The 22,778-nt window shown below is 35.0% G+C and overlaps 1 protein-coding gene across 2 annotated transcripts; it reads right to left on the bottom strand.

Moving 5' to 3' along the window:
* Nucleotides 1-11,965: 11,965 nt before the first annotated feature.
* On the bottom strand, nucleotides 11,966-16,110 carry LOC115975648 (protein phosphatase 1 regulatory inhibitor subunit PPP1R7 homolog). Of its 2 annotated transcripts, XM_031096520.1 has the most exons (7): nucleotides 15,680-16,076; nucleotides 14,834-15,064; nucleotides 14,464-14,610; nucleotides 14,208-14,350; nucleotides 14,001-14,115; nucleotides 12,490-12,573; nucleotides 11,966-12,389 (listed from the first exon to the last, which is right to left on the bottom strand). In XM_031096520.1, the coding sequence occupies exons 1-6, from the start codon at nucleotides 15,977-15,979 to the stop codon at nucleotides 12,493-12,495; spliced, it is 1,017 nt and encodes a 338-aa protein (XP_030952380.1). In that variant the 5' UTR covers nucleotides 15,980-16,076; the 3' UTR covers nucleotides 11,966-12,389; nucleotides 12,490-12,492. The 2 variants fall into 2 exon arrangements, with proteins under 2 accessions (XP_030952380.1, XP_030952379.1); XM_031096519.1 differs by having other exon boundaries at nucleotides 11,966-12,573; nucleotides 15,680-16,110.
* Nucleotides 16,111-22,778: the final 6,668 nt, after the last annotated feature.

The raw sequence follows: 22,778 nt of genomic DNA, 5'->3' as shown, positions 1-22,778 counted from the left end.
CAAATCTGTTCTTTTCTGCTTTTGACGTGGCGGATTTTTATTGGTTTCTCTTGGACAGGGCTCGCCATTGGTGATGAACACCCTGGCTTGCCATTGTGGTGTGATCTTATTGGAAGGACTTTTGTGATCTGCTTGATACTCAGGACTCTGGACTCTGGACTCCTCAAGTCTTTACAAATGTGTGGAATCTGTGTAATGTGGTGGATATTTCCAATTGTTCTCTGTTTGGATAAATATGAGTTTTCCTTTAAATGGACCATTATGAGTTTGTTGTTGTTTTGTTCCTATTTTTGGGTCCAAACTCCACGGGGATGAGATAAAGATAATATCCTAATTAGTAATTACACCATACGCTTGTGATTCGACAAATTTTATACGTTTTATGATCTATGGCAATGGTACCATTTTACAAGGGGTGTCCAAACCAATCACTGATAGAACTTCCCAATGCCAACTCGCAGCCGCAGCCCACTCAATTCGAAACTCCAGTCGGTTTGCCTCCAAGTACCAACTCCAGCAGGTCAAGTAGCAGGTTTTCTTCTCCAAAAACCAACCAATGATATACTGGAATCCGATGACCTCCACCACCGACCGAACTGACCAACATTTATCAGAGCTTGAAACCGACTCGACTTGTTCATGTCGGTGGTCGATTGTGGGTCTCTCCACTTGCCACCTAATATGAGCAGGTCAAGTTCAGGTTAAGTCCAAAATGAACCAACTCAACCCGTGAATACGCTAGGTAACAACATGCAGTACTATGTTTCATGTGCAAAATATTAAATCATGAGCAAAGTTACCAATCAAACAATGGGTTATTTGCTTAAATTCATGAAAATTTAGTTTCACATCAAATAAAAAGTTGTGAGTATAAAATAAAAAATAAAAGTATTGGTATAGGTGCTACATGTGGGGATGACAATTTTGCCCCGTCCCATCCCATATTAACTACAATTTATGGTTATAATGGATATTATTAAGGACAAAATTTGGCTACAAACTTAGTTGTAACTTTAGGCTACAACTTTCACTAAAAAAATTAACATGACTACATATTTTGAAAATCTAACCATTGAAATGCATGTTCTTTATATTCTTGAAATAAGTATCAAATTTCATGTTAATCAAATATTATTTACTATTTGATGGATAAACTTATTTTTTTATGTATAATTTTAAACTACAAAAATTTGAAATTTGAAAATTTGATTGATGACATAGCTATTGATCTTTGATCTTCTTAAAATTTTGCATGAAGGTATAAGAAGAAAATATAATCTAATGGTTGATTTGTCAAAATTTACATTCAATAAAAAAAATATTGAATGGAGATGTAACCTTAGTCTACAATCAAGTTTGTTGTCAAACTTTGTCTTATTATTAATGCAATTTTTAATATTGATTGCATTAAAAAATGATAAGATAACCTTAACATTATAGTTAGTCCTTTTTGGTAATTTGCACTTGAAATAATAATTTAGACCCATTTTATCCAAATTCTTAACTGTGATTTTTAAAAAATAGAAAATTGACATTTTTGGCCAATGCTTTATATGTGATTTTAAAAATTGTGTTGCTCCGTTTGTTTTAAAGTAAAATATTTTCAAACGTAAAATGTTTTGCATGTAAAACATTTTTAATAAAATATTTTCATTTGTTTCGTATGACAAGTAAAATAAGCATTTTTAAAAATCGTGTCACTCCATTTGTTTTGAAGTAAAATATTTTCAGGTGTTAGGTATGACAAATAAAATTTCTCAAGCAAACCACCAAAGCCGATGGCTCAACATTGAAGTCACCAATGCCGGAGGTTCAATGATTGGACTGCTAGAACCAACAGTCAAAGCAATGGCTCTTGTGACCAGACTGCCAATAATCACCATTGGAGAGGTATTTCCGGTGACCAAACCACCAATACCAGTCGACAAAAACGACATCTTCAGTTACCAGACCTCTAGCATCGATTGCAGTGCAATGTCTTTGGCCACCAAACAGCCATCACCGATCGCCGATGCGCATTGAATCTGGCCATCGAACCATTGGTGAGGCGTCTCTAGCCACTAGACCGTCAACACCGGTCGCTGAAGCAAAGTCACCAGACACCAGGCCTCTGTCACTTGTTGCTGGAGCGATGTCTCTGATCACCAGATCAGTGAACTAGCGACCAAATAGGCGAGGGGAAGCCATTGTATGTTTTTGGAAAATGTTTCACCAAATTTTCAAAAGCAAAATATTTTACAACTTTTTATAAAGGATTTTATGGTCAATAGAAAATATTTTACATGTTTGACTATATTTTACCCGCAAACAAACACCTGAAAATGGAAAAATATTTTCTGCCAAAACAAACAGCACATTTTAAAATCACTATTTTAAAAAAATGCACTTTTTAAAACAACTAACCCAAATGGACATAACACATCGCACACTCGTATGAGGTTCATATTCTTAGTTCTTATTTAATTTTCTGTCCCACTCCTTTCATTTTAATGTTAGTGTTTTAATTCAAAGGTTTTGTTATTTGTGTCCCCACATTTCTAATACTCGTTTTTTGTTCATGGCAGTCAAAATTTTCATCAATAAATTTTTTTTTTTTTTTTTTTTTGTGTGTGTGTGTGTTAATTTTATGTGTTTCAGTATTGGGTTTAAATTTCTTTGTTGTTTAATTATGTTTTGAGCATGGTCAACTTTATTTAATTTGTTCTATTAGAAAATATTTGATCTTTATGCTCTGTTTTGTGCTCCTAAAATTGAGTCTTCTGGCTGAATATTACTAAATCTCAAGTTTATTTGCGTTATGGGCATTGTTTCAAGTTATTTAAGGATTTGAGGAAAGAGAGTGAATTTCAGCAACGATATTGCTGAAATTCTAACAAAAGTATGAGAGAGAAAGAGAAAAAGTGGGATAGAGAAAATTTTGAATTTCAGTAATCTCATTACCGAAATTCCTGTTGCCCAAACATGCTGACAGAATGGGTGTGAAGTGCTCAAAGTGTGCTAGTGCTAGTTGGGTGCCCAAAGGAAACCAATTGTGGCAATGCCATTGCTGAAATAAGAGGGGGGGGGAATTTGTGGCAATGCCATTGCCGAAAATGGGAGGAAAAAAAAAATAGTGGTTGCCAAAAATTGGGAAGGAACTAAAAAAAAAAATATGTTACTTCCACAATATTTTTACATCATCTTCACAACAAATCACAGGTGATTAGTTATTATTAGTTCAAATTTGAATTTAACACTTAGATTACTTTTTTAATCCAATAATAACAACCAGTAACAACCTGCCACTTAGGATTTGTTGTAAAAATGTTGTAAAAATTATGTGCACATATCATTTCTCAAAAAAAAAAATTTGTGGAATGGATTTGTGGCAATGGCATTGCCGAAATAGAAGGAAAAAAAAATTGTTGCAATTGATTTGTGGCAATGTTATTGCCACAAACCAATTACAACAATTTGTTTTCCCTCCTATTTTGGCAATGCCATTGCCACAAATTCATTCCCACAATTTTTTCCCCCTCTATTTTGGCAATGCCATTGCCACAAACCAATTGCAACAATTTTTTTTCCCTCCTATTTGGGCAATGCCATTGCCACAAATTCATTCCCACAATTTTTTTTTCCTCCTATTTCGGCAATGCTATTGCCACAAATTTATTCTCACAATTTTTTTTCCCTCCTATTGGTATAGGGTGGTTATGTTTGTAATAGTATGGAGATCCTATAATCTTGGTCATGCTATGTTGGGTGGTAACTAAAGTTGTGATTCCAATTGGGTTGATATGAATAGGTTTAACCGATTTTTTGGGATGTGTACATTTTGCTTCTAAAAATGTCAATGCAACTAAAGAGTGGTAGTACTTGTGCACTACTTTATGGGTCTACTTTGTAGTTTGATATCCTAGGCTGCTGTTTTATTGTCTTATTTTTGTGAATGCATGTGTTGCAATGGCTGATATTTTACACTGGTCCAAAAGTAAAAGTTTATCATGAAAACATGCATTAATGTACAAGAAGATGGACTACTCTGATTGATTCCTTTCGATTTTTTACATGCAGGGTGTTGCTGATCGTGTTTGTCTCGATCTCATTCCAACAAGTGAGGGTAGCTGGGTCATTGCTATAAGGGCATTAAGGTAATTGCCAATACTCTGTATATGGTTCCATTCAATCACTTGTTTTTTTGTTTTGTTTTGTGGTCCAAAATGTCTTCAACTTCCAGGAAATGTTTAAGACTGCATTACTTCCAATTTTTGTTATTTACCTTTCAAAATGTTTAAAATTTCTAAGTATCCTTTCATTACATTGTTTCTTGTTGCTGTTTCATTTTGTAGTTTGAAACATCTCAAACGTCCAGGAAATGTTTCGAATTCTGAACAACCTCAGTGTTAAAATTTCCATTCTTGGCTTAGGTTTTGTTTCCAAATATACATTAATTTCCACGAGATTCTTTCTTATCCAAGGCATGTGGACTAGAATTTTAAAGTTTCAAAGAGTTACTCACAATGTGGTCACAATCTGACAGTTTGGTCGTTTTTACAATCTCTAGGACACTAGATTTAGCATCTTAGTATATTGCATTCTTTTATGTCATTGTACAGGTTGTAACTCTTCTTATTTAATTTTTTGGCTAATTGGTTGTAAAGCTAAATTGTCTGTTTGTGTGTTCAATTCTAACTAATTGGAGTTTTTATGAATGTTGGTTAGCTGTCTTTTGTGCAATTTTGATATGTCATTTGCTTTTTGGCTTTAATTAATGTCGGTAGTTGGGAAGGGTTAGTATATTAATCGCAGTTTCGATTGCAGCAATGATGTTCATTAAGTTATATTATGGTGATACTTTTATTTGTCTTGTAAAGTTGTTAACGCTGGCTATGAAGTTGTTTCTTTTATTTGATTTTAGTTTTAGTCATTACTATAACCATGAAGTGGCATTTCACTAGCAAGCCAAATACTTTCTAAGTTTTATATTCTTATATAATAGATTGCACAAAACACACTGAATTGTAATAGCTTAGTGTATCTATGCATATCATGGATTGTAATAGCTTTGCTGTCATGGGATAATTTTATTAGATGGATAGACAAGAGAATAAAAGGAGACGTGTATTGCAAATTTGGGATTGGAGACGTGGATTATGGGATTGGGAATGGAGATGTCGAATGGCAATTGCTTATGAAGTTTGTCTTGTTGCCTATTGGTTAATACTTTGAAGGCGGCCTCAAAGGAGACAAGTAACTTACTCAATTAGTAGTTTGAGTTTAGAAAGATGAAGTGTTCACGATGAACTAATGAGAGAGATAATTGAAAATAAAAAGTGTCGTGATATTATACGCATAAGGCCTGGAGCTTTTTTACATTTGTGTAACATGCTACGTAAAGAAGGTGGCCTCCAACCAACACAACGAGCAACGATTGAAGAACAAGTTGCCAAATTTCTTTACATATTATCACATGGTGTAAAGCATCGGGAAATATCTTCTTCTTTTTTTCCGTCACTCTAGTGAGACTATAAACTGTCATTTCCATCAAGTATTAAGATCTGTGATACAACTAGAAGAGAAGTTTCTTAAACAACCTGATGGATCTCAAACTTCAGTAGAAATACTCAACAGTTCTAGGTTCTTCCCATATTTTAAGGTTAAAAAAAAAACATTATTATACTCTAATAGCTTAATTGTGGTATATATAAAGATTTTAATATATAGAAGTAAGTACTCAACAATTTTTGTTCTTCCCATGTTAGATTTGCATTGGGGCAATTGATGGAATGCACATTGAGGCAAAAGTTCCTATTGAAGATGCACCAAGATATCGTGGTAGAAAGGACTACCCAACACAAAATGTGCTAGCGGCATGTACATTTGATTTAAAATTTACATATGTTTTGCCTAGATGGGAAGGAACTGCATCAGACTCAAGAAATTTAAAAAATGCATTAAGTAGACGCGATAAGCTAAAAGTCCCCCAAGGTAATTTTGTTAGGAAAAAAAAATATATATATATATATATATTTATATATATATATATATATATATAGCCATTAGTGTATAACAACATAATGAAGCATGTCATTCCTATAGGTAAATATTACCTTGTTGATGCCAGATTCATGTTGAGGAGCACACTTCTTGCACCTTATAGAGGAGTTCGTTATCACTTAAAAGAGTATTCAAGAAGTCCACCACAAAATCCTAAAGAGTTATTCAACCTTTGACATGCATCCTTATGCAATGCGATTGAAAGAGCATTTGGAGTCTTGAAGAAAAGATTTCCTATTGTTAACGTGTATAGTGTTGTGGGCTTTAGGCCCAACTAGATTACTTGTATAACAAATATTCTTGTACTACACTCTTACTTATACTACACTCATTCGTGTAGATTTCATTTTTGTAGTCCGTTTTTGCATATAGGTCATCTTCTTGTTGCAATAATCATCGCCGAAAATCCAACAAACGTTTTTACAATTTTTACAAGCGTTTTGTCCACAATATTGAGACTTGCTATCATCGCAACAAATCAGCTGTTTCAATTTTTGTTGCTACTGTTGCTAACGCTGAGAGTGTCCAACCAATGGCTCCCGTCTCTTCACAGTCTCAGTCTTCTGGATCCACTTTCACTATTTCCAGAGATGACTTTATAAACATCATCGCTAATATCATTCGAATGGTTGGTAATGCATCTTATTCCTCTTCTCTCTTAGCTTTATCTGGTATGTCTCCTACCTCTTGGCTTATGGATTCTACTTATTGCAATCACATGACACCTCACTCGTCCTTATTTTCTGACCTTAAACTTGTACCACACCCTCTTCATATTCACACAGCAAATGGTTCCACAATTTCTAGTCATAAAATAGGTTCTGTTTCGACTTCCAACCTCTCGGTTCTTAGGGTCTTTAATGTTCCTAAACTTTCTTACAATTTATTTTCTGTGGGACAATTAGCTGAGTTGGGTTATCGCATTATCTTTGATTATTCTGGGTGTATTGTGCAGGATCTGAGGACGGGATAGAAGCTTGGGACCGGTCCTAGAATTGGAAGTATGTTTCCCGTGGACAACCTTCGTCTTCCACTTGTTGCTCCTATTTCTATTGCTGCAGCTGCTGCTGTTTCTTCTATTCTTCCCTTACACTTTGGCATGCCCGACTTAGTCATACATCTTCCTCTCGAGTTCAAGAATTGGTTTCTAAAGGTTTGTTAGGTTCAGTGTCTATAGAAAATTTTGATTGTGTTTCATATCAGTTAGGAAAACAACCAGCTTTCCTTTCAATACTAGTGAATCAATATCCACTGATATCTTTGACCTTATTCATTCTGATGTTTGGGGGCCTTCCTCTATCTCTAGTATTGGTGGATCTTGATATTTTGTTGTCTTTGTTGATGATTACTCTCGCTATAACTGGATTTTTAATATGAAACATCGTTCTGAATTATTGCAAGTATATTCTAATTTTGCAAAAATGGTCGAAACTTAGTTTTCCAAATGCATCAAAATTTTTTGATCTGATAATGCTCTTGAATACACTCAATATGCTTTCCAAGCTATTTTGCATTCCTATGGCATTGTTCATCAACTAATTTGTCCAGGTCCTCTCAGCAAAATGGTAGAGCTAAACAAAAATTTCGTCTTATTCTTGACACTGTTCGTGCTCTCCTTCTCTCTACCAAAGTTCCTGCTCTTTTTTGGGGCGAAGCTGTACTTCATGTTGTTCATATTATTAATCGCATTCCCAGTCCTGTCATCCAAAATCAAACTTCATATGAGCGCCTTTTTGGGTCATCTCCAGATTATCATTACCTTCGCTCCTTCAGTTCTGTCTGTTTCATTCTTCTTCAGCCACATGAGCATAACAAACTTGAGCCTCGGTCAAGACTTTGTTGTTTTCTTCGCTATGGCAAAACTCAAAAGGGGTATTAATGTTATGATCTTGTTTCTCATCATCTTCGAGCTCTCTCACTTCCGTGCCTCCCTATCTTCCTCTTCTGTCTTAGATCTTTTTCCAAATGAGGCACATATTCCTTTTGTAGCTGCTATTGATCCTCCTGTAGTTGCTCATGATTCTTTTGTAGACTTCTTTGTCCAACTACTAGATATCATTGATCCTTTTCCTAATTCACTCTTTAATGAATAGGTCAACGACGAGCTACCCAACCCCAACCTTAAGCTTGGGTCCCCTGCTCCTACTCCGCCTGAAGATCTTGCACAAGACATTCCACCTCGTCACTCAACTCGGGTAAGATCTATTCCTGCATATTTACTTGACTATCATTGTTACACTACCATTGCTACACTACACGAACCTCACACCTATCATGAGGCTTCCACTGACCCTTTATGGCAGATTGCAATGAAAAAGGAACTTGATGCATTATCTAAAAACCATACTTGGGATTTGGTGACACTCCCCCCTAGGGAATCTATGGTTGGTTGTAAGTGGATCTACAAGATTAAGACTCGCTCTGATGGGTCCATTGAGCGCTACAAAACTCATCTTGTTGTAAAAGGTTTTACACAGGAGTATGGGATTGATTATGAAGAGACCTTTGCTCCGGTTGCTCTTATCTCATCTGTTTGTGCCCTCTTAGCTGTTGCTGTTGCTAGTAAATGGGACAATTTTCAGATGAATGTCAAAAATGTATTCCTTAATGGGGTTTTAAGTGAAGAAGTTTACATGCAACCTCCTCCTGGTCTCTCTGTTGAATCAAATAAGGTTTGTCACATTCGATGTGCACTTTATGGCCTTAAACAAGCTCCACAAACTTGGTTTGCCAAATTCAGCTCTACCATCTCTCGCTTGGATTACATGGCCAGTCATTATGATTTTGCCTTATTTCTTAATCACACAGACAAAGGCACTATTTTACTTCTCCTGTATGTGGATGATATGATCAAAACTGGTGATGACTTTAGTGGCATTCAAGAACTTAAGGATTTTCTCAGTCAGTAGTTTGAGATGAAAAATCTTGGACATCTCAGCTATTTCTTGGGTCTTGAAATCACTCATTCTACAGATGGACTTTATATTACTCAAGCCAAGTATTCCTCTGGACTCTTGTCTCGAGCTGGACTCACTGATAACAAGACTGTTGACACTCTAGTTGTGCTTAATGTGCATCTAACTCCCTCAAGGGGGAAACCGTTGTCTAATCCCTCTCTTTACAAACGCTTGGTTGGCAGCCTAGTTTATCTCACTGTCACTCGTCCAGACATTTCCTATGATGTTCACTAGGTGAGCCAGTATTTGTCTGCTCCACAATCGACTCACTATGCTGCTGTTCTGCGCATTCTTCGATACCTAAAGGGCACTCTCTTCCATGGTCTTTTCTACTCTGCTCAGTCTACTCTTATTCTCCGTGCATTTTCTGATGCTGATTGGGCAGGAGATCCCACTAATCGCAGGTCCACCACTGGTTATTACTTTCTTCTTGGTTCTTCTCTGATTTCTTGGCGAAGTAAAAAACAAACTCATGTGGTCCGCTCCAGTACTGAAGCAGAATATCGTGCTCTTGCTTATACCACATCTGAGCTCCTTTGGCTACGATGGCTTCTCAAAGACTTAGGTGTATCTACATCCTCTGCTACTCCTCTTTATTGTGACAACTAGAGTGTCATTCATATTGCTCACAATGATGTCTTCCATGAACGGACTAAACACATCGAGATCGATTGTCATTTTATCTGTTTTCATCTTGTCCCATGGTGCTCTCAAGCTGATCTCAGTCTCCTCTAAAGATCAACTTGCAGATATATTCACCAAGTCACATCCTAAGGGACGCCTTCGTACTTTGGTTGACAACCTCAAGTTGGTCTCACATCCACCTTGAGTTTGAGGGGGGCTGTTAACGTGTATAGTGTTGTGGGCTTTAGACCCAACTAGATTACTTGTATAGCACACATTCTTGTACTACACTTTTACTTGTACTGCACTCATATGCCTCCTATATAAAGGCACTCATGTATATTCTTTCACTGAGAAATACAATACAGTCATTCAGTATTTCTAACACCTATAATAGTAAGCTTAAATGAGCCGTCTTACGGAGTTCCAACCCAGAAAAAAGTAATTTTAGCATGTTGCATTTTGCACAATTACTTGATTGGTGCAGATCCAAATGATAGAATTCTTCATGAGGTGGATGAAGAAATTTTAAACAATCCTAAATCCTATGAATAGCTTGGTGCACTAAGAGAGAGAAATAATGATGATGTTGCCCAAGGAGAGATTTTAAGAACTTAATAGCAATTGATATGTGGAGGGATTATACATCCAACCCAACTTGATTTTATTCTAAATTTAATAATAGTAGACAAATGCTTCTAGTGGATTTAGAACTATGTCTTTGTTTTAATGGGTTGATTCTCATTAGAATTGTTTTATTATTTAATTTTCTTTTTATGGACTTATCATTTTGTATATGATACATTTAATTTGCTTGGGATAAACTATTGAATGAGTTTTGATTGTGACTTGAAAACTTGTTTCTTCCTGTGAGGTTTGTGTGAGACTTTCCTCTTTAGTATGCAAAATGAATTATTCCTCTATATTGTGTTAGAGCAGCACTACCATAGCAAGTTCAAGTTTTTTTAGTATAATTTTAATAAACTTCATTCACTATGACAATGGCAATTTGCAGGTAATCTTTCTTTTTCTATTGTTTTACATTATGTCTTTGTCCTTTAAGTTGCGTTGGCAACCTTTTGCTTTCGACTTGCTTATGTTTGCCTACTTAGTTGTGTTGGTAAAATGAGTCAGCAATCAATCGTTAAAGACAAAGATGAGTTGCCTATTATACCTTAGTGGTGGCTACTTCATATTTTTCTTTTATAACTATCACTTCACATGTGTGTGAGGCTGTCTCATCAGTGGCGATACCCAAAAAAAAAAAAAAAAAAAAAAAGCATATTTGCTCTAGAGACCTGAGGTTTCATGGGAAAAAAAAAATATGGGTTCAACTAACTTCCCAAATGTTTGCTTTGCTTGGAGGACGAGGAACATGCCACAAACCCCTTTTTCAATAAATAGGAATAGGAGCAGTCGGAAGTGCCTTGTTGGACAGTCATGTCATGTGCCTCTAGTGTGCAGGCAAATGGAAATGGGACACTCATGTCATGTGACTGAAATTTAGTTGTTTATAGAGGTCAGTCGTCTTAATAATAGCATTATTCTCATTAATATTTTTCCGCAAACAACTTTATTTTAAGAATAAAATACTAGCTCAAATGAGCTTAGAGACAGATTCTTGTTGATCATAGCATAATTAGTGAGAACTATGCACTTTCATCAACTGATACATCATTAGTCGTCATGTTAACATTAATTTTTAATAGGGTCCGGTTAATATGTGTCCTTAGGGCACACATTAAGTTTTCTATTTTTGAAAACATTTTCTCGGGAATTAAAAAAGTTGTCATTACTTTTTCAATTCTCGAGAAAAATTTTTCCAAAAATAGAAATTAATGTGTGCCCTAAGAGCACACATTAGTAAAATCCTTTTTAATATAATGCTAAGAAGAGCCTTGTAGTTTTCAACTAGTTGACACCTAGTATGGTATGGTGTATCCATGACATCCAGAGTTCAAATACACACATACATCGAAGATATTGTCAACCTGTCTCCAGGTAATGCGGGTAAAAGGTTGAATCTTAATTAGGTCTGATCAATTTTTGAAGATAGGCCTCAGTTATGAATAACCAAGCATGTCCCCCCCGGTAAAAATTTCTAATCCTATCAATCTATTTTGAAATAAGCGAATTAATTTTTACCAAATTATCATTATTTAAACAAACGGTAATTATCACAATTTTAATATCTATTTAAACTATTAATAATGAATGATATGACAAAAAATTCAATCCACTCATTCCAAAGATTGAGTTGACTTAAGCTTTTCAAATCATGCAATAACCCTCGAGCCAACAGTATAAAAAAGAAATGCCATTTTACTTGATCATTCTGGAACCGGTGCTAAATAAATCTTTATAGATCCTCCAAATGAAGTTTCGAATACTAATTACATCTTTATGCGGTCAGAGCATTTCATCATACATCCTCGTCCATAACAGAATAACTAAAAAAAGTTGCTAAAAACAACCATAACAAAGAAACAAATTTACTTTAAACTCAAAAGTTGACCAGTAGGAAATGAGGAAGAAGAAGGTGGTCTCAAGAAACATTAGTTAAAAGCATCTTATATGCCTCATAACCAATGAGCAAGCATATGAGTCTAGAATATCCCATGCTTGATCAGTATACAATTTCCTGTATCAAGGGTGTTCCTATCAAACCACCATTCCTTTTAAGTAACCTCTGAAACCTCATTTTGCCTGCAAGCCTGATTGGTGAACACTCAGCCTATTAGCTGAAGGCAGCAACATTCCATTAAAACCCTGCAAAAAGCATGCAGAAGAACTAACTAATGTAGGATTATTACTTCTGGCCGGGGCTTTCAACTACAAAGGTCCTGAGAAAAGTTATAGCCACAAAAAACTTTTAAGCAAATACATCAGAATCAATTTGTTGGATGTTTGGGAAGATTCCTCTCAGTGTGGCAGAATAGTTTTGAGTCTTGCCCTGCAATAAAGAAGCAGGATCAGATATAGAATCTGAAAGAAATACATTTTATGAAGTTGAAAGGACAACATAACTTAATTATCATAGCCATACAGAGAGAAGTAATCCCCCCATCAATCACATATAAAAGGCAAAAAAGCAGAACAAAAGTATGCTCTATGGTATAATAAAAGAAGCTGTTTTTTCAATCTTTAAATGAGGATCGTTACAGACTCAGTTAATCAGAAACAAACAAGAGAAAAAATGACAACCTTATGCGCATGCTTGTATAGTACCATATTTAAATTAGTGCCTATGATTGCAGATCAGAGGTAACTAATTGATTTGTGTAGTTATATTCTTCCCCATTAATATAAACTTTGGCAATGGTCAATGAGCTCTAGCTCAAGTGGCAATTCCTTCCCTTGTAAGTGGAAAATGAGGTCAAAAGTTAATCACCCATCAGGTGCGTGTGTAACTTACTAACATTTGCATTCCTTACAGGAATTCTATAAAAAGTTCAAACACGTGATTTTTATTGAGAAGTTAGTTCTCCCTTGAGGAGGAATGGTTGGTGAGGACAGTAAATACATTTGTCAACAAAAAGTGAATGTATCATTCAGAATTATGTTGAAAACTTGCCTAATGAAAACAAATAGGACCTGTCATTGATGTAACCTCCTAAATGAAATCCCAATAGAAGCAAGAGGAGAAAGAAGGTAGCTCTCAAACATTCTGATATAATAAGACCCATAACATAAGCACTACTATCTTTTGGAGATACATAATCATCAGCTAATCTATGATACCCCAAATAGTTGCACATGAGAATTTCTAAATGCCCATTTACCATCTATAACGTTAATGTTAACACTAGTGAAGAAACTGATTTGTAACTTCCTCTGTTTTCACTGACTCCTCTTAGGAAACCTAAGGATATCTATTAGATAAATGAATTTCAAGCATGAGGCATATGATGGCATTCAAAAAAAGGAAACCATAACAAGTTTTTAAGTAAAGGATGGCATCAAAGAAGGTTGCTTCATCTCACTGTTTTAGCAACGAGAAATCATGAAACATGAAGTTTATAGAAAAAGGGGTAAGAAGGCATACAAAGTAAAAAAAAAAAAACAACTAGTACACCAATTGGGAGTGTGTTGATTTAAAGCCATTCTAGGACAAGAGGACAGTTGAGAGATCATGGATCAAGTTGCAATGGCCTACAAGTGATACAATTTATGCCCCCAACAAGAGCTCAAAGGTAAAAACATTTAGGATAAGGGCGTTTTCTGATTTACAAATGAACAGCTAGAACAGGAAGCAGAACCAGAGGGAAGGAAACATGAGAATCAACATACATGAACAATCAAAAAGGATGGCCAAGCATACTGGCAAATGCAATAGTGAAGTTTAAAAATTTAAGTTCTCCAAGATGTGAATGTACATACACATGGATTGTTCTCTAAGTAGATAGTGGTGAGCTTCTCTTTTGAACCAGCAACAGCCTCAGCAAGGTCTTCAAATGATTCTATTTGATTGTCATTAAGCCATAGATCTTCTAACCTGTAAACAGATATTCATTCAGGTGGTAAAATCAACAATGGAAGACAAGAGAATACCACCCACAGCATAGGATAAGGAAATATTATACATACTGTGTCAGGTTTTGAATGTCATTCACTTGTGTTATCTTATTTGATGATACATCCAAAACCCGGAGGTTGACTAAAGATGATAGGCCTTCCATCTTAGCAATACCATTATGGCTCAAGTATAGTTCTTCAAGGGCAACACAATCCTTATAGAAACAATCAATGAAACAAAATGTTCAGTGCAATCTTTTATGTAATATAATGCCTTGAGAGTCAAAAGAAAAAAGAAATACTGTCTCACAATTGCTGGATGGCATACCTCAAATCCTCTCGTAGAAGTTAAACGATTGCTTTGCAAGCTAATCTTCTTGATGCATTTTAAACCACATAGGTTTACTACTTTGATGCGATTTCGTCCCAGCCATAACTCCTGTAAATTTGTTAAGTTCTGAAAGTTCTCCATTACCTGAAGTAGCAAACCATTAATTAAGGATTGAGCCTATACTCCAATAAAGACAGACCTATACAAGAAATTGTTGTTCCATCCTAGTCAATACCTCGCCCTTTCAGCAAAGCAAATGGTGCACAATTAAAAAATCATACAAAGGATTGCATCCACCAATTATGTATACAATAAAGCCTTATTAGTTTAGCATCAAAAAGACTCTTTAAGAATGAAGAGAACTAACCCGTAATCTGTTGCAGCCAAGTTCGAGAATGAGCAGATCATAGAAGTGGTCAATCTCCTCTATTTTGCTAACTTGATTTTTGGATACATAGAGTTCCTTGAGTGTGTTGGAGACCTTGCACAGCCCATGTAAGGAAGTAATTTCATTGAAAGAAACATCGAAAACCAGAAGCTTCTTAAATATACTGACATCAGGAATTTTCATCAGCTTATTATCCCTAAGCACCAGTTCCTGCAAAATAACAGCTTCGGTGTCATTCAAGCAACTAGTTACACAGTAGAGTGTACTTAAATAATGGCTGCAGAAGAATCATCATTTCCACTAGCCTGGTACAAAAATGAATCACCTCAGCTGAGAGTCTTCCAAATTAAGATGGAGGAGAAACCACAAACATACCCCCTTTTTCTCATGTCCAAATTCAGAAATATCCAAGCATCAAAGCTCGCTTTTGGCTTATTTTTCTTTCAAACATTTTCTGAGCATCCAAAAACAGCCCAAACTCCCAGGAAAACCAACACGCACACACACACGTACCCCTTTCAATTTTCTCACAAAATTGAGAAACCCTAATATCTTCAAGGCTTTCAACTTATATTTCTCTTTTCAAACATTTTCTGAGAATCCAAACATAGACCCAAGAAAAGCAGACATTATTTATTTATTTATTTATTTGATAAGTCCAAATTAACAAAGCCTGAGCTTCAAAGCCTTTCAGCTAACGTTTATCTTTTTTCAGACAGAGCAGCAGGAAAACCAGACACATGCATTAAGAAGAAAATGAAACAGTAAAAGTTAAAAGCATATAATTGAAGACAATGAAATTATCTCAATAGAAAAATAGAAAACCTCGAGAGCCGACAAGGCGTCCCAACGAGAGATGGGTTCGAGGGCGTTATCGTGGATTAGGTTTTGGCGGAAAGAGAGCTTTTTGAGGTTGGAGAGGGTCCCAATCCGAGAGTCCAAGCTGGACAAACGGTTCGCAGTGAGGTCCAACTCAGTGAGACTCAGGGGCAACTCGACTGACTCGAGATCGTGGAGCTGGAAGCTGGTGAGGTCGAGGACTGTGGAGGAAGAATCATCCTCCTCCTCCTCCTCCTCCGCCACAGGATCCGAACCCGCTGCCGCTGGTGTTCGTGTTGCCTCCATCTCAGACTAATTCGATTGTAATTGTAATTGTAATGGTAATTGTTCTGGTTCGGCGCGCACCGCGATAGCCAGCCACCCCTCTCTCTGAACTCGTAACACACTACGGAAATACTAAATGAGATGAAAACAATATTCCTTTTTTTAATATTTCAAAAATCTTTTTTCCTTTTTTTAAAGAATATAATGGACGGGAGAGATTATTCCTTCCTCCATTTCATTTTACAGGCCCCCCCCCCCCCCCCTTTTTTTTTGCGAAAAATATAATACCTACAATATTTTCACAATAAATTCAAAGAGTATTTACATTAGTAGAGCCATAATTTTAGCCATTTGGCTACACCAAGAGCTACTTTATCCATTTTACATTCTCACTTTATAAAACTTCCAATATCAGTTGTTTTATTTTAGCTTTCAACATAATAAAATTATATATATATATATATATATATATATATATCCACAAACACTTATTTATTATTTTTTTCTCACTATTCATCCCTATCTTTCTATCTTCTCCCTCTCTTTGACCCACAACCCCTCACGCACCACCACTCACTATTGTGTCAAACCAACCTAGCCATCAACTCACAACCAACCACGGCAAGACCCACCATTGATTTGCCACTAGTCACGATCCACCACCACAAACCCAACAACCATCAATCACCAATCTGCCACCATCCATGATCCACCATCACAAACTCAGCTACCATCAACCATCGATCAACCACCATGAACCCAACCACGATCCACTACAAAACCCATTAACAATATAAAAAAAATCAAGTAACCCAGACCACGACCACGATCCACCCATCAAAAACAAAACCCATTAAACCACAACCACGATCCACCCAAAGAAGGGAGGCATGGCGGCGAAATCCAGCAACCTAGCTACCTCGAAACCTAGACAAAATCCAGCCACACCACCATTGACCCACAATCCACCACAAAACCAACAAAAATCCATTGCCACAAACCTACTACCACGGCCAAAATCCACCACTATCAAACCCACAAACCATTAAACCCGAAACCCACATTGAACACAATGAAACCCACGGCTTGGGTTGGCGAGAGTGAGGAACTGAAGAGAGAGCTGGGTCAGCGGAATGGGCTGCGGAGATCAGCAAACTGGGTCGACAGAAGGGCTGGGTTTGAGCTGGGCAGGCAAGTTGGGTTTATGGTGGCTAGGCTTGTGCAGATCGGTAACGGAGGAAGAGAGAAACTCAGAGGGAAGATGGAGAAGAAAATGTAAGGAGAGATATGGCTGGGATGAAATGAAAGAAAAGGAAGAAAAAAAAAAAGGGAAAAAAGAAGAAGAAATCATTAAAATAATCAGATTAGTGTGAAAGTGCAAATAAATTATTTATTTATTTATTTATTTACGAGCTATAGTGCACAACCAAAGATAGATGTGCACTGTAGCAAAGAAGCCAAAAATTTTGGCTATAACTCTACCAATGGAGCCTCATTTTTGCATTTGGTGGTGCTAAAAATAGCTTTTAGCACCATCAATGCTAGTGCTCTAAGTAGCAGGTTGTTACTGGTTATTATTATTGGGGCAAAAAAGTAATTTTAGTATTAGGTTCAAATTTAAACCAATAACAACTAACTACCTATAATTTGTTGTGAAAATGTTGTAGACATAACACTTTTCTTTTTTTACTTCAAGAGAAATTAAAAGAGAATGAAATAAATTTTAATAAAATCTAGATCAAAATCACTAAAATGTCCATTTATAATTATATGATAAAAAATTATTATAATCAATGGTCTCAATTTACTCTTCTTATCTTATCTTATTATTATTATTATTATTATTATATATAAAACCGAAACTTTTGAATCTTCTACAGTTTTCCACGTCAGCACAATATTAAAAAAAAATAATAATAATAAAACTTTTCTAAACCCTAAACCCGATGCTCTACTTCTCTATATTAAATAAAAAACAACTAGAGAGAGAATTATAAAGAATAGAGAGCATTTATGGCCATGAAACACAGAGATAGAAATCTAATAAGATGCAGAGAGTGTTGGAGAGAGAAACTTGAGGGAGGCCTCTTCACTACTGTTAGACCGATCTCCCTCCATCTTCCAGTTCCACACAGTTTTCAGTAAGTTTTATTTTCTTGAAAACTTGAGGATGGTGCTAGGGATGGATACTATCTTTTTCAAAGCCCAACCCAACCTTGATATAATTAAGACCATTCTTTCTCAGTAATTTTCAATTAACCGCTTATCCTATGGTCTTCAATTAGGTTTGCTGTCAATTTAGGGATTTTGTTGAAATTAGGGAAACAACCTAGATGATCAAATTCTACCTGAATTGTTATTAGGATTTTTTAGTTTCTGGGTTTTGTTTCTGTGCTCTCATGAGTTTCAGTTTCATGTTCTGTTCTATTCTATTTTGTTTTTTATTTTTATTTATTTGGCTTGATATCTAGGTTATTAGACAAGAAGAGAAGGTAGTGGAGCAAACACAGGCTACGAAGGGAAAAGATATTTCAAATCCACAATGTTTCTACTCTCTCTCTCTCTCTTTGAATCTTTCTATTATTTTCCTTTTGTTTTTTGATTTTTTATCTTAGTTTCATATTCTAGGGTTTTTCATGTGATCAAAATTTGGGCAATCTTGATTGATTTATAATCTAGGTTTGCTCTCATTTGATTAAAAAATGGGAAATTTTGTTGTTTTTACTGGGCAATTTGGGTTTTAATCTATTACTTATTATCTGATTTTTGTTTTCCTCCTTCCTGTTTTGATTTTTTTAGTCAAAGATGTATTTACTAATTTCAAGTTTCACTTAATTTCTAATTGTTAATAAAGGGCTTTGTGTTTTTTTTTTAAGGCTAACTTTATAATCTACTTCATAATTTAATGTGCTTTTGATTTTAATCCTATCAAGGGGTTTCTCTACTTGAAAAAAGGGTCAAAATTAATGAAGATTTGATTGGTTGGTTTATAATATGGGTGATTTGGGTTTTACATCTATGAATCATTATCTGATTTTTATTTTACTCCTCCCTAATTCGATTGTTTTAGTCAAAGTTGTATTACTTAATTTGATTACAGCTTAATTTTTTATTGTTATTCAGGAGTTTTCAGGTTTTGTTTAGGCCACGAAGGGAATGAGTTGCCCACGACGCATTCCCCAACAAGTATTTCTCTTGAAAAAACAATTTTGGTATTTTCACGCTATGTGAAGTCCTTGCTTTTTATGAATATAGGTATATGATGTTTAGTGCTTCCTCTAAATTTATAGAGCCTACGTATAAACCATTCACAAACTAAACACTTCTCCTAACTTGTGTGAAATCCACTTGTTAGGGGCTTGAGTGAGTTTGGATGATACCATGGTGTTATATTAATAAAAACAAATTTGAAACAATAACCTTTGTTTTTACGTTGAGAAGAAATGCAAGCCTTTTGTTGTAAAATTAGTCTTTGTCACGTTCTAGAGTTGGTCATGATAAATACCTATAAGCCATTACTTTTAGTTGTAGAGAAATTATGAATCTATTGACTATCGAACTATTTGACTAAGGCAAATAACATTAGACCTGATAATGGATTCTTCTTTGCATGTTTCCCTCATTAGGCACATCTCTTAGGCCTGTTTAGTTGCCCATGAATCAAAACCATTCATATTTTGTATAATACTGCATTCACAAATTGTCACTATAGTGGATAGAATGACTTATTTGTGTTTTATGATGTGGATTTTAGAAAAATGTTTTTAATTTTGTTAGAGAAAATTGGAACATGTTTGAATTCAAAAATGGCTTGAGAGTGAGGCTATGATTAGCTATTGTCCTGCCCTATATGTATATAAGCATGCAAGACTGTGTGTGTATTTTTCTCATTGGGAATAATTAATTTCATTAAATGTCTTTCTTATATATGGAGGTTATTTTTTTCAATTGTAGGTTTGGAGATGTGTCATAGTACGCATTCTTTGGCAAAGATGTTGTTGAGTTGGGGGGGTGCTATTTTTCGTCGCTTGGAGTTTTTAAAATGGTTAGTGATGTTTTTAATATAATTTTAGGATTTTCCTTCTTACCTGTTTTCTTTATTTGGCCATTGGGTTTACTAATCTATGTAAATTGTGCTCTTTTAATTTAAGGTTTTCTAAGCCAGGTTTGATCTTATCGAAATAAAAAAGTTTTTGAGCAAGGTATGCTTCTTTAGTTTTAGATATTAATTTCTATGTGTCAATGTCTTTTAATTACTATTTTATTTGTATACTTAGCTACTATAGTTTCTTTTCTTTTCTTTTTTTTTCTTTTTTGGGTTTCTTTGTACAATTTATTTGGAGTTTGATATTAGAATTCATGTTTGTTTTATAAAATTTTAACTTTATATTAAAATTTATATATTTATTTTTGGAGCCTAATTGATTTAGTTTATAATTGAACATAAGAGTAGGATTTAAAGGTCGGGCTTGGTGCAATAATAAGTACCTTCCACAAAACAGGTCACTATGGTGGTTGGAAATACTATAGTATGGCTCATATTGTTTTGGTTTCAAGCAGTCACAAATCACATGAACCCCAAAATATTTTGGATTCCATTTTTTTTTGGCAAAATATTTTTTGTTGAGAACAAGATACTCCTATGAAACTGAAGCTCCCGTTGTTTCCAATTTTTTCTTCATTGGGATAAGTATTCATTTCTCTTTTGAAAATTGAGACTGCTAAGTTTTTGTTAGAAAGATTGTTTTAGATGGAGGTAAATAAAGCTGAGTTTGAAAGAATTCAAATTGGAAGTCTTTTCTGGATTTCTTATTGGCTTCTCACAAGAGTTTGATAGAATTCCTAAATAGTGTTCATATGGCATGATTTGTTTTCCCATATAAATTAGTTCCTAAATCATCAATAGCTGAATATAGAGAAGAAACAAAAGAAAGTAAGAACAAAGTGGGAAATGTTATTGATTCATCTCTGCCTCTTTCTCTTTTCTTTTCTTTGCCTTGCTTTTTGTTCATATCCCCTTTTTTACTTTTGCTCCCATGCCTTGCTGCTTGCTTTGTTGTATATGGTTTTGCTGTTTTGTTCTACTGGTTTTTGAGAGTGAATGGGAAAAGAAGCTGCCTTTGCTGGGTTTTTTGGTTCAATAAGAAAAATGAGGAAGCTTTATATGTTTTTCGTCATGCTTTCTTCAGGTTTTTTTGAGAGGTTTGTCTAACTGTTGTAGGGAGTTGTTGGTGGTCTCAGCCCTCTTGGATTTGTGGAAAAGGAGGGAACTTTTTGTATTTTTGGGCTAGGAAAGGGTTTTATTTATGGAGTTTTGGAGGGCTGGAATAGTGGTACTTTTTGTATTTGTTATGTTACTTTTTTTTTGCTTTTCTATCTCATTTGTCTGTATTGAATTGTGCTTAAGAACAGCCAATACTATTGCCCATTGTACCTAGATAGATAAATCACTTTATTGTGTACTGCAGAATATGAGCAGCAAGATAGAGTTACAAAAAATTGCCTCATTTTATAAAATATGTTACTATCTAATTTTATAAAGAACATTTTTCTACCATTGAGTTGGCTTATTAGACTTGGAATATATGTAGTCTGTTTTAAATCTAACCCACATATGTAAAGGGTTTGTGATGTTTCCTTCCTTAGAGGTATAAAGCATGTGTATGTACACTTTACATGAAACTGTAATTTGTGTATACACAAATTTTACTATTAATAGAAAATTTTATGCTGTGATTGTTTAAATATGAGCTATGAAAACAAGTTTGAGTAAAAAGTGAAGAAGAGGGTTAATTTTTTTTAATAATTTGATAATTCAAGAAGAGGGTGTTTGAACCTAACCAATATAGCTATAATGTTATATAGATTTTGTAGATATTCTTAGTTTAGTATGAGATTTTAGTAGCATAATAGTGTTCAATACATAAAATTAAATTCATCGCTTTTCATATGTTCAGCTTTTCACAGCATAATTAAGCATAATCCTCACATGAAGCTTTTGTGTGTGTGTGTGTGTGTGTGGATATTGTTAATTTTAAATTGTCTTGGATGTTTGTAGTTTTTTTGCCCACTAATATATATTTTACCTTGAATGATACTTTGATATGCATTTTCTTTCATTCTTTTTTCAAAAATTCTTTTTTTATAGGTTTGGGAAGAGTTTTAGACTTGCATTTTCTTTTTTTTTCTTTTTTCAGCTAAAAGTAATTGCCTCTTTGCAATAAAAAAATTTCAGTTGAGGTTTTGATTTTTCTTTCATCAAGTTAGTGAGTTAGGCTGCTTAGATTTTGTGCAAAATGTTGATAGGTCAAGAATGTATTGACCCCTTGTGATAAATTAACCAATTGATTTAGCCAAGTTAATTAATTAATTAAATTAACAAGCAAAATGCGTAGTAACACAAAAAAATCACCAATTAACTAAAGTGCAGTGGAAATTAAATTGACACGATGATTTGTTTACAAATGAGGAAAACCTACATGGCAAAAACCCCACCGGGTGATTTTAAGGTCACCACTCTCGAGAATCCACTATTATCAAAACAAGCGGTTACAAATAAAGAAATCCCAATACCTTATACCAACTTTCATTTAAACCCTTACCCTAATGCCCAATTAGACTTATTCTATAGTGACAGTCTCTCATTATTAATACACGGCTCCCAGTACGTGACTAACCATTAGATACACAGATCCCAGTACGTGACTTATTCACCAACTTGAGAAGGATGTTGGCTGGAAAGTTCTTCAGTTCATCACATGATGAAGATCACGAAGCTCCTTGATCACAAAACCTTAAGGTGTACAAACATAGCAGCTTC

The sequence above is a fragment of the Quercus lobata genome, chromosome 2, assembly GCF_001633185.2.
Source record: "Quercus lobata isolate SW786 chromosome 2, ValleyOak3.0 Primary Assembly, whole genome shotgun sequence".
NCBI classification, from domain to species: Eukaryota; Viridiplantae; Streptophyta; class Magnoliopsida; order Fagales; family Fagaceae; genus Quercus; species Quercus lobata.
This window is presented reverse-complemented; position numbering and strand designations above follow the sequence as displayed.

Bases quoted from the DNA above. Each gene is read 5' to 3' on its own strand.
- LOC115975648 (XM_031096519.1), bottom strand. From the start codon at position 15,979: ATGGAGGCAACACGAACACCAGCGGCAGCGGGTTCGGATCCTGTGGCG. The intron at 14,351-14,463 runs GTATGCCATCCA...TGTTTCTATAAG, and splicing joins CTTCTACGAGAGGATTTGAG to GATTGTGTTGCCCTTGAAGA. The intron at 12,574-14,000 runs GTATGTACATTC...TCTTTATTGCAG, and splicing joins ACTTAGAGAACAATCCATGT to GGCAAGACTCAAAACTATTC.